General features: G+C 39.0%; 2 protein-coding genes across 2 annotated transcripts in view; both read left to right on the plus strand.

Annotated features, from left to right (window-relative positions):
- Positions 1-12,354, plus strand: part of LOC139146991 (uncharacterized) — a 32,835-nt gene extending 20,481 nt beyond the window's left edge. Inside the window, exons 12-17 of the mRNA XM_070717844.1 lie at positions 4,155-4,274; positions 4,703-4,808; positions 6,287-6,425; positions 9,728-9,898; positions 11,479-11,607; positions 12,168-12,354. Coding sequence (XP_070573945.1) covers positions 4,155-4,274; positions 4,703-4,808; positions 6,287-6,425; position 9,728 — 366 coding nt within the window. The 3' untranslated portion in view covers positions 9,729-9,898; positions 11,479-11,607; positions 12,168-12,354. The remainder of the gene's footprint in view (positions 1-4,154; positions 4,275-4,702; positions 4,809-6,286; positions 6,426-9,727; positions 9,899-11,478; positions 11,608-12,167) is intronic.
- On the plus strand, positions 6,950-7,735 carry LOC139146993 (uncharacterized protein KIAA1958-like). Its single transcript, XM_070717845.1, has one exon. It carries the CDS (start codon positions 6,950-6,952, stop codon positions 7,733-7,735), a length of 786 nt encoding a protein of 261 aa, XP_070573946.1.
- Positions 12,355-12,731: the final 377 nt, after the last annotated feature.

The raw sequence follows: 12,731 nt of genomic DNA on the forward strand, positions 1-12,731 counted from the left end.
GAACAAACTCTTTTTAGTTAGCTTTATCGAACCATTGTAAGTACAATATATATGAAATCAATATTTACCAGAAGCTGTTAATAGCATTGAGACATTGCAATGTAAAATCAGCGAGATGTCACAAAGACAAGGCTCTAGGGATGTTTTTCTTATGCCACAGCGAATCAAATGCGTATGTTTCCGGTTTTATTGTTTTATTCGCCATCAAAGGTCCGGATGTAGAGCTAAGAATCCTTTCATTTCTGTCTGAAGATTGCAGGGTGCATTAAACCTAAGTAACGGATATTATTACTTTTTACTTGAAGTAATTTGTGTTATTATTTATAACGCTCTGCATGTTCCAATTGTAACATTTCTGTAATTACACATAAAACTGTAAACATACGATACACCATTATAAAAAAAAGTATTTCAGAACAATGTAGTAAATTACAATCAAATTTGCCAAAGAGGAGAAAGGCCAATCTGAAAATAAAGATTTGGAAGTGGTCTGGAAAGGAACAAAGTAGTCCTATAATAATCATCTTGTCCCTTGTCGGTTATTAGATTCAATTGCGACTTGCCCTTGGATAAGACTACTTGCTCCTAATGCACGCTCCAGAGTTCAATAAGCACTAAGCACATACGTACTCGTTACCGTACGTTTCACATAAACTTAATCAAAGCTTTGAACACATCGTTAACCTGTGCTTCACATGCCAAGTATGGCATTTCTTCGCATAGACATTGACGGTCGCTTTGAAAGGTCTTGTCTTTTGCTTTCCAATGTAGATTTGATGCTCACTTGTATATTTAATTGTCTCTGTTATGATATGAATTTTGTCACTACTTCTTCTTGAGGTACAGGCAGGGGACAGATAGTAGAACTCTTAAACTTTTACAATATTGTCTTTTGTAACCACCTGCTGTTCACACTTGGGAGCTTGTGGAGTAAATAAAGTCTGACTAGTTTAGTTTTGTGAGAATGGGGAATTTTATTTCCCCCATGGAGATAAGACAGGGATGGTGGCCATTTTGAATTTCACGTTATAAATATTTTGTAATTTGTTATTCATACACAAGCCTTAGCACGCTGACCCCTGATTTTTATTACTTCGATTGGAATTCTTGAAAGTTTGAGCCAAAGTTAAAGGCATTTTTTTAGGCGCAAACTGCCTTAAATCATATCATTTATTCATAAAATATGTGCCATGCATGAAATCAGCATCACTGTAATAGCAACTTATAGGTTTGCTATTGGCGCAAAGCATCATGGGATAGCAATATTGCAGCGACTTTTTGTATCAAGGAAAACTCTATACAGTAGACTTGCCGCTTACCACCAAGGAAGTCACTTGCTGCCATTTTTGGGTGAAACTACATTGCTTATTATATTGAGATCGTAACGGTGTATTGGGATATTTGGTGATATATACGTAATATTAATATTTGAGAGCATCAGTATGTTAAGTTTGTATGATAACTCCCTACGTTTGGTGATTATCGCTAAGCGAATATACAATTATCTCACGGAAGTCGTATACCTGCCGCAAATCCGTCCCTTGTCATATTGACCGTAAAATGTATGTTTCTATTATATATTATTGCCTGTATACATGGGTTTATGTGCTTGAGTGCGAATGACAGTTTGTCCGACGCCAGGAGCAAATTGGTACGATTGTACGTAAACCCATCTATGCAGGCAATATTATTTTTATTATATACCTTTTTAACAGTTATCGCCATATGACATTCAGTTACATGTAGCGCATTCTCAAACAATTATACAGTTATCAACGAGCATCAAACAGATTTTTACGAAAGTCAAAATAGCGGTGCGCACGTGCATATTTTACATTGACCGTTAAGCGTCTTCCTTGACTTCAAGGTCTTCACTGGATTGGGTGCCTAGATGGAAACCGTTCAATAGTGTACACACCCGCTAACTCTCCTAATGTTCCTATTCAAATCGATGTACTGATTTGCACTCACATTGAGCCATGCAATAATTATGCATCGATAAATGTCATCTATGTATGTGTTTAATCTATACAATGTATTTATGTCGGTGGAATCGCAGTAGAATCACTGATTGCGTGTGTTTGTACTTCAGGGTTGACTGGAGTGACAAAGTAACTGAGTTGTGACTCTGAGTTTTCGCGCTCTATGCGGTTATCAGACAACTGATGACCGTATAGAGTGCGAAACTCATAGTACAACCTAACCTCTATATATATATATTTATCACATGAACTGGCCCGTATCTCCACCTTTGTGACGTACACCAGCACAGATAAGAAATCCATATTACCGCTGTTGTACGTCATCAACCGGAACTTTTTTCCTGCAATGGTACCGTTCGTACGTGCACATCGCGACACAGACCGATTTGTCGTAATCGATGCTGTGCTCTCATGGCGTTTGACAAAAAGGTGACCCGATAAATCCAGATATGGAATAATAGAAGGCAATATGTCCAACGACATTTTGAGTCGCTAAAGCTTTAGCTATTCCCAAGAATCGAATGAGGATACCGTCGATCGTTTTAATGGCTCAGTAACGTCACGGCTCCAGTCGTAAGGCTCAAAGTGGACGTCGTCGTACCTGGCGATCGCCAAGCGACGTCGTACCTGGCGATCGAGGTTGGCGATAACTTGATATACACCTCAACAAAAGTTCAACTTAATAAATGAGTACCGTATAATCTTTGGGAAAGCGACATAGAAGGCACAAGCATAAAGTCATTTTACGAACAACGATAGATTTTCTTCATCACACTTATTCCGTCGTTTCTCGATCGGAATCAAACCTGCAGCGTAAGGCTAATAGTGGAAACATAAGCTGTCGACCTTCGGTGCAGCGCGGTAGATTCCGATGTATTTCGATAGTTGACTCGGACAACACTCACAACAGAACAGAGTTCCAGTCAAGTAACAAAATTGGGATGTACCTACGGGTGCTATATGTGTCACAGCAAACATCAAAGTCCATAAGACGAAAAATTGACGACCGAGATGGCCACCGGCGAAGACCGGTGACGGCAGTGCCCACTACAACTTACAAGCGTACACTCTGTGTGTCATCGATCTGAAACTTTCGGGCTTGCCAAGGTCGTAAACTTGTGATATTTTAAAATCCACAGCATCTCTAAGAATGATAACTACTGTTTCGATCGTGTCGTTGCATTAGTTTCATAAATATAATTGTAAATATTCTAAATAACTCAAAATACTATGGTTATCCGTCGCTAGCGCGGTGAAAGTCATGTCCGCCGATGGTAGACTTGCCTTGGCATCGGTCAAGCGCGAGACAATGATTGACATGCGCACGTGACCGAATCCGTATGTCTGATTGGGAGATACCACTTCATGTATCAAAAGTTCAGCTTAATCGGATTTATGAATGAAAGTATGCCTGTAAACATTCGCACATCTCCTGGGTGACGGGCCGCTTTACTCAATAAATGAAAGTAATCCGCGTAAGGAAAAACACAAAATCGCGATAAAAACATGCAATTGTTACAATAATTTTGATCCATCCACATCAAAGAAAAATAAGAAGACTGTTCATGTGATAAATATATAATCCCATGGAATTTTTCTCTGTTTGACGTCATCGTATACTCGTGTTTTTCGCGGAGCCGCACAACTTCTCGCCTTCGGCTCGAAGTTGTACGGCTCCGCGAAAAACACTCGTATACGATGACGTCAAACAGAGAAAAATATCATGGGATTATATATAAATATATATATATATATATATATATATATATATATATATATATATATATATATATATATATATACAAAATGTATACAATGTGCCCTCCCGGTTATCACCATAATGGCTTTATGGCAACCTCTGAACTTGGGCACAGAGAGTATGGCTATATATATATATATATATATATATATATATATATATATATATATATATATATATATATATATATATATATATATATATATATGTATATATATATATATATACCCCAAGGTAGTAAGTATTTCGCATCTATGCAAAAAGTTATTCATTATTCAGCCTACGCAGTACAAAAGTAGGTTGTTTTCGTGTTCTGCGAATATCGTTTGACCTATATTTCCATCATCCTTTAGAACACAAATGCCAAATGCCAATATTGGTAGTATTAATATTGTCATTCTGTTCGCCAATAGGAAAATTTTCGGGAAAGCGAGGCGACGTTGACGGTGACTGTTCTTAACGAGAACGGTTGGCCACCTTTCTACAACTCAACGTGTGAAACACCAGTTTATACGAGGGGTCCCATAAATCCTGTAAGTGATTATTATATTTGTACACCGTAATCAACGGAAGAACACATTTATTACTTTCGTACAACGAAAAATGTATTCCAATGACAGATAGATTAATCTTAATTAAATTCGTATATAAAGTATTCGAACGTTTCTCAGGCCATATTGAAATAAATACTGGCCAAGAAAGTAATTAAAGACCGTTAGTGCAAGACCTTCGTCTCTTTATCATAACTGTGACAATAATTGCCCATTTTGTGATAAAATTTTATCTGATTACGGATTATCTTGTCCAAAGTATTTAAATACTAAACATTTTATTGATGGAATCTTGTTGTACTCTGGACAATTGTGACTCATCAACCTGTCGTTTATATTATTAATTCAGAGGAGTAAATGTGGGTAATAAACGATACAAATTGGGGTTTTTACTGTAATGTCTGTTGCAGTTCGGTCATATCCTCTTCGATATATCTTTGGGCGTGATGAGATTGGCTGATCTCGACTATCCATGGCAAGGTTTCATCCTTCGGGCTGACTCTGACAATGGCCGATGTAAGTAACTCTTAACTGAACGTTGAACTCCTCAATAGCTGTACGTTTAGTACCCAATCCATCATCAACAATATACTACAGTGGCTGGACCTTTGCTTGCTTGTAAAGTTCATGTATCACGAAGAAAGAAACCAGATGTGGACTGAATGTGCCCGAGTGGTTTACATCAGGTTCATTAAATACTAGTACGCTTCATAGAACATTCAGACATCTGTCATATCATTATATGGCATTATTAACTACAACGTTCAATTTGATAAGCATGTGCTAGAAACCATTTCTCATATCAAAAACTACGATGTTATTATTGACGCCAAGCTTTATTTTGTCTATCACATTGATATCATTTTTCTATAAAGCCCATTTGCATAGTTGGTCTTATCAATAGTCTTCCATGTCAATCATAATGTTGCTGCCCTTCTATCCTTTGTCTTATTTTGTCGTGTCCTATTTTGGAATACAGTAATTTCATCTTTAATAAATGTCTGATGATCATCAGTTCAATCTTTTTAAAGGCCTTTAAATACCATCTTAGTATTTTCACCATATCCAGGGATCTTTTAACTTTGATGTCAAAATTAATCTCTCTATGATTTTTACACTATACAGGAAATGGATTTTGATTTCATAATTGTACTAACAACGATAGTCTTTGAACATACATATGATCCCTTTTGTCTGATAGTAGCATTGGTAGAGATAACCATAGTGCTGACTGATCACTCTCTTGCCGGTCAAATAAATTACTCCTCTTGAGGAAGTATGCACATCGAAAGTGAAAGCTTTAAACTTTCGTTCAAACTTTCAACAAAGAATACCAACCATTTTCTTTCAAAATCAAGAATAAAAGTCGGGGGTCGCCGGTGTAAAATTTATTACCGAAGATACTAAAGATCATTGCCGATATTTGAATCCGCCATCGCTGTGTAATGAGAAAAATGAAATTTTCTATCTTCGATATACTAAGACGATGAAAAGTTCATTTCACACCAAGAGCTTAAATGAGCCCGGGAGTCCGAATAGGTGCCCTAGTGGCCCATTCTAACTTAACGTAGAATCCAAAATTCGGAATGGAAAACTTGTGTTGACTCTGCGGTGAAATATATGATTTTCGTTTTTCAGAAAACTGAGCCGGCCAAAGATTTATTTTCTCCATGACTTTCAAAATGAACCCACAAGTTGTAGACTGGGTACAAGAGCCTGAGAGTTCTTTACAGATCGATAGATGGAGTAGAGTAATATCATTTAATCAGCCTGATGGCGACAGCAGTCCCGTAACAGCAAATAGTCAGAGTAATTAAATTGATGACAGAGACAACAAAGTCAGTACTACATGTGTATGTAAACCTTGTATAGCCATTGTGCTGCTGAAAACATCAATGATTGTCTCATATGCATCCGAAATTGTGATCAAATCTCGTCTTCTAGGTATATTGTCACTCTACAATAAAACCTTTTAACATTTTATAATCATTTAGGTATCGCCGACATCTTCATGGGTTTATTTGAGCCAATACCAAACGTTTGCGATTTCGTACACATGCCGTTCAACTACAAAATCAACCAACTACAGGGGCCACCAATACCAATACCGAAATCACGTTCTACGATGACATGGTACGTAACATTTTGAGTGGATTTGCCTTATTATCACATGAACTGGCCCGAATTCCCACCTGTGTGACGTAGAACAGGACGGATAAGAAATCCGAATTACCCCTGTTGTACGTCATCAACCGGAACTTTTTTCGGCATGAGTATACCATTCGTCTCGCCGCGGCCGGCTCCGAGGGCCGGCTCAGAGCTTGCGAAGTATTTACCTGACCAGCTTAGCGTGATTTCCGTAAACAATATTTAGAAAAAATAAAGTGATACTTGTTTGTTATAAGCTGTATTCAGAATGGCCTGAAAGTTTGACATGCTTGGTTAAATACTAAGGTGTTGAACTGTACTAAAAATACTATATCCTATAAACCTGACGGGCTGCAGACGGTAACTGCTGACGACTAACGATGGGGCCGGAAAATAGCGGGAACATTAGGACAAACTTTTTGTCGTCTGCGCCTTTCTCAGTATTTTGCCAGTCGGTAAGGTGCGTCTAACGTTCGCTGCTACGAAAACTCAGCAGAAAACACGGCAAAATGACCCAAGAACGTCCAGAAGATCTCGACGAAGAAATTCGCGAGCTATTCCGTCTAGCGGAGGAATTGGGCGCTACTGGAACCGATGATTTTTTTGGTGTGGAGGAAAATACGCGGCCCGTTTCCTCTAACGTTCAGCCATCGCGATCGCGCTACGTCGAGTTCTCGGAGACCGACAAGCAAGAGCTGATCACCGAACAGAGGAAGAAAAATACGGTGCAGTCCACAAATTGTGCCGTAAACCAGTTCAACAAGTGGATGCGTACTATGCGACCTTCAGAAACAAGACCGATATCCGATATTCCACCAGATGTCCTTGACTGCTATCTCGGCAGCTTTTACGCTGGCGTCCGTCAAAAAGATGGTTCTGAGTACGAACCAGACTCGCTTACGACCTACCAGCGTGGGATAGATCGCTTCCTCGGTGAGAATGGTTACAAATTCTCGATCAGCCGCGATAAAGAATTTAGCAGTTCGCAGGCAACTTTGAGAGCAAAACGTGCCCAATTGAAGACCCAGGGCAAAGGCAATAAACCAAATGCAGCCGAAGAATTAACGGAACGCGAGGAGGAGCTCCTTTTTGAAAAAGGTGTGATCGGCACACACAACCCCGAAGCGCTACTATTTCTCGTTTGGCTAAACAACCAGAAACACTTCGGGTTCAGAGGCTGTCAAGAGAGCAGACAGATGCTGTGGGGAGACATCGCCTTGAAGCATACCGCTGACAACACCGAATTCTTAGAATTCAACGAGAGGGAAAATAAGACAAGATCTTCCGGGAAGTGAACGAACAACCTAGGGCCTATCCACCGAAGGCTTTCGCTATTCCTGACGACCCCTCTCGCTGTCCCGTGTACGCGTATAAACAGTATGCGCTCCGTCGACCGCCAAGTCATCAAGCGAACGACGCGCCCTTCTATCTGGCGATAAATTACAAACCAGAAACATCTATTTGGTTCAAACGTCAACCGATGGGAGCGAACAAGTTAGATACCATCTTGAGTACGATCTGTAAAAAAGCCGGTATCGATGGTAAAAAAACCAACCACAGCGTGAGACGAACAACCATCAGACGTCTGCATGACAGCGGAGTTCCCCCAACAAAACTCATGCAGCTCTCCGGTCACCGAAACGTGCAAAGCGTGAACCATTACGCGGTGAATTCGCTCGACGATCAGCAGCGGATGTCAGAGATTCTCTCGCGATCATCACGTTTAAACCAACCTGCACTGCGTCAGAAATAACACCAAATGACAGACCGGAAGACGCCAACAACCCAGAACCGCGACCGGTTATTTCTGGGGCAACGTTAACATCGAACGTCAGCAGCAACGTCGTCTCCTCCGCGACCGCGTTTCAACATCCTGCGGCAACAGCGGCAGTCGGTGGAATATTTGGTACTGCAACTTATAATAATTGCACGATCAACGTTGCAGTAAATATCGGAGGAGCAACATCACCTCAGTCTCCGAAACGCAAACGTCGTCGTGTAGCAGTGATATACGACAGCAGTGAGGACAGCCAAAGTCAGTAAGCCGGTCGGCCATCTAACCCAAACCATAAACGGCCCTTTTGAGGGCCACCACATTTTCCAAAAAGAGAACTACCGTTACTTTGTCATGATGTTCAATAATCAAAATTACCTTTTGGAAACGTAAAGTTTTTATTGTTCTAACAACAATTTCTAGCGATATTAAAGGTGCCGAATAAAAAAAGTATTCACGCGATAATCGTACAGACCAAAACAAACAGAGACGGTCGAAGCTGTCATCAAATTGCAAATCGACCGGCCCACCCCGGCAGTAAAGTGATTGACAGACGTTTCCTTTGCTCTGTATCGAAATTTAAGCCCACGTGACTAACACCGGCTCCCTGATTGGTAGCCTTCAAACCTGACTCACATTTATGAATGAAATAATCTGCATATCACCAGGAGTAACCGACCGTTCACAGCTACCTATGCGCAAACTGGAAAGAAAGTAATCCGGCCCACAAAAATTCAAATCGATGGAATATCTCTGCTATCCTACGAAATAATTTTGTCACATTTTATCTAACATAGAGTTCGGAGACTATTCATGTGATAAATATATAATCCCATGAAATTTTTCTTTGTTTGACGTCATCGTACAGTCGTATTTTTCGCGGAGCCGCACAACTTCTCGCCTTCGGCTCGAAGTTGTACGGCTCCGCGAAAAACACTCGTGTACGATGACGTCAAACAAAGAAAAATTTCATGGGATTATATATAAGGAAAACTAATGTTTTGCAAAGTTGATCACGATATTTCCAGTCTGCTTTGTGGGAAACATTACCCTTCGCATGCCGAGAAGTAAGGTATGTTTCATGCTAAATTCGATCGAGTAACAGATTAAGCGTTACCAAGAGGGCGTTACAATACAGCAATGGCCAAGATGTCAATATGTGTATGAACACAACGGCGATGAGTAAATTTTATTGTTGAAAATGACAATGAATATCTTGCATGACTAAAAGATGAAACTCAATCATTGGTCAAATTGCTTTCATTATTGACCTATTTTAGTCCACTTTTTCCAAAATAATATAGCATCATTGTACCAGCGACGACATGAGAGACACGCAGCCAAGAAGACAAACAGACAGACAGTCAGACTGAGAGGGATACAGAGAGACGCAAAGACAGAGATGCACATTACCGAACGATCTTATGAGAAGTGAGAGTATGGCAAAGCTGTCCTATCAAACTAAGCGGTTGCTCCAGAAAAATGAAACCCTATATATTTATTCTTCTTACAGAACGCGCTTCCTAGGAACCTGTCCATGGATCCCTTAGAACGCCCTGATTGTATTGCGGAACTTCTACTTGAGTACAGTTCTACCAGCACACCCTTAGTTTGGCTTGTATCACTTGATCTTTCAGCCATGGGATATTCTTTCAAACAGCAAAGATAAATATCGACAGTCAAGGTAAGCTAAATTAAATAATAAAACATAATTCACTCTAATTTTTATAACATTCTATTTCATGTAATGTATCCCATGCAAGTACCTCATTATTGTTCTTTGTAATAATGAATTTACTTTCAAAGTCTTCGCCATTATTATAAAGACACACAACAAATTCATACATTTTTAAATTCCAAAGGTTGTTTTTTTAATATTAAATGACGGACTTACAGTTTCGTCGAATTATATCGCATAATAAGTAGATCGCAACTGGCATCACAGCATATCGCCTGTATAAGATATGTAGTCAATAAGTTCTGGTATTTTTAGTATAAGGGCATGTAGCTTTCAAACATAATTTGTTTCCGAAGAGCTTAACGCGAGTAGGAAGTATCTAAGAGTATTACAACGGTTATGAACCAACAATGGTTGTATTCAGAGACTACAATAAAGTGCAGGCATAGATATGTTTACTGTCGTTCTAATCTCTGGTATTTGATGATTCATGCAAATTTGTCAAATGTTTACCTTAGAGGCAATTGCCTGGTCGCAATAATACTTTTACGGGTGCTAAATTTTGGCTTGAAGATTTAAAGCCACAACTGTTATGGTACCTGGTATTTGCTATCAATAAAATAATGAATATAAACCTGCGTAACTAGGTTTACTTGAGGAATGCAACTCTGCAGTAGTAGTATTGGCAAACAAGATACTCACACAAGCTCTAGTTTATGTTAAAAGTTTATTTAACTAACATGCTTCATGTCCAATTGCTGCAAGCTAGATTCTAACAAAATGCAAACGTCATTGAGCTGTCTTTGTCATAGGCTATTTTTTCCAGAAAGGCAGTATATTTTCAAGTTGAATTTCCAGCTATTTAAGAACAGAGACATACGCTCGATAACAATTGCCAGCAGATTCGGCCGTTAATATCCTTCGAACATACTTTACTTTTTCTGGTCACAACGAACATATCATTGAATGCAACAGTCGTTGAAAATGCTGTATAATTTTTTTTTTTCATATCTTACTGCATGTGCATCTTGCCAAAGACGTTAGAATCTCCTACTGTTAACTATCATTTGATCAACGTATCTCCTCTAAACAGTGGTTCAAGATTACTCTATTGTCATTGCATTTTTTCTTGCACCTGGTGAATTGTTTATTTAACTTGAATGATACTGACCACTGGACCAGTTGTAACGTCACATTAATCAAGAATGTTGCGTGATTTTCTAATTCTCTGCAACATTAAAACTATGCTACTACTCCAGAGACTGCATGTTTCGTGATGTACTTAACTGTATCGACGCTTGGAATTGTTCTTATATGATGATATCGGAAACCTTGAGATGAATTCGAATTATCTATGTACTTATTTCCTTATGCAAAGCTCAGCAGAGAATAATGTCTTAGAAGAAAACAATGATTATATAGCGAAGATGTCAAGTGACTATAAAGTTATGAGGCTTTACAGTACAGAGAGGTCCGTGTATCCATACGTCCCGACTCTGAAAAGCTACCGTTATATTTGAGTTAGGGCTAGTATTTGGGACTAGCAGAGGTGGCGTCTATGTAAATCATGTACTTGTATTCTACAGGTTGCCCACCTGGTAAATATGGTTTGTTATGTGATAAAGACTGCATATGTCAGAACGGTGCTTCTTGTCATGGGTTCAATGGTGCATGTAATTGCTACAAAGGATGGACAGGACCTGCCTGCGATATTGGTAAACAAAGTTGATAACTAAAGGGCCGTGAATGCCTTACCGTTATACTTCACCGTATGCATTAGTTCAAGGGATAAATCAAACGTAACAACAACAAAAGGGTCAAAACTGCAACGATATTGATCAGTTATTCTACCGCTTTTTTAGAGTTAGCGATAAAGCAAAGTGGTCCAGATCTTCGACCGACCGACTTGTTCGCTTGGTGGGCAAGTACCGTTTGCTGTTAATTCGAATCAATGGAGAAAATTAAAGAAGTCAATGTGTGACCATAGACGAAATAAAAAGACAACAAAGTGCTACAAGTAAAATTTTGTGATTTTCATACTCTAGGGATTTAATATAGAAACAAGTGTTTACCGCATTTAAAGCTTCGAATATTTTTTATTTAAAAGATTAATCTCGCAAAAGTCTCGTATCGAGGAAAGAGCATAGTTTTTGAGAACAGCATGAAAAAATGTTCAATGCACATTTCAGTAAATGCAGTTTGCAATTTAGTAGACATAATATATGGTACTTTCTCAATGGCGTAATGCCGACAATGCACATTTCATTCATTGCAGCTGTAAAAGAGATATGGATACTACATACAGATGGTGAGCCGATCTTCGGTCAAGTATTTCATCTTTCCTGTCACTACAATTTTGAAGTCAACTCTGCATACGGGACAGTCTGGACGTTTTTCAATGGTTCGTTTAGTAGAACACTACAGGGTCCGATGGACCAGATCTCGTATGATGAGCATAAAAGGTCAGTACTTCATATGGTACGGTGCTGTGTGACAGGAGAAAGCGACAACTTATAAAATAGTTCGATCCTTGCCATTTTTATTAAATAGGATAATTTCATGTTTAGTATTCGATTATGAGGTTTCAAAGTGCAATTTGTTCTTAGATAAGTGAAGTTTGAATTCAATTGCTACCTCTCTCTATTGAATGATAGTCAAGACAGAGTCATATATTTAAATTGACAGGTAGTGCATGCCCTAACTCGTTGGTGGATCAGCTGTTTTAAATTATCTAACATTGAGGACAATGATAAACCTGGTCGCTAATTCAATGTTTAAATTTCCTCTGCATCAAAAGACTTCCTTTTTCATGGAAGAACAAGTAATGAAATCCCGCACA

The sequence above is a fragment of the Ptychodera flava genome, chromosome 13 (genome assembly GCF_041260155.1).
Source record: "Ptychodera flava strain L36383 chromosome 13, AS_Pfla_20210202, whole genome shotgun sequence".
Classification (NCBI taxonomy): Eukaryota; Metazoa; Hemichordata; class Enteropneusta; family Ptychoderidae; genus Ptychodera; species Ptychodera flava.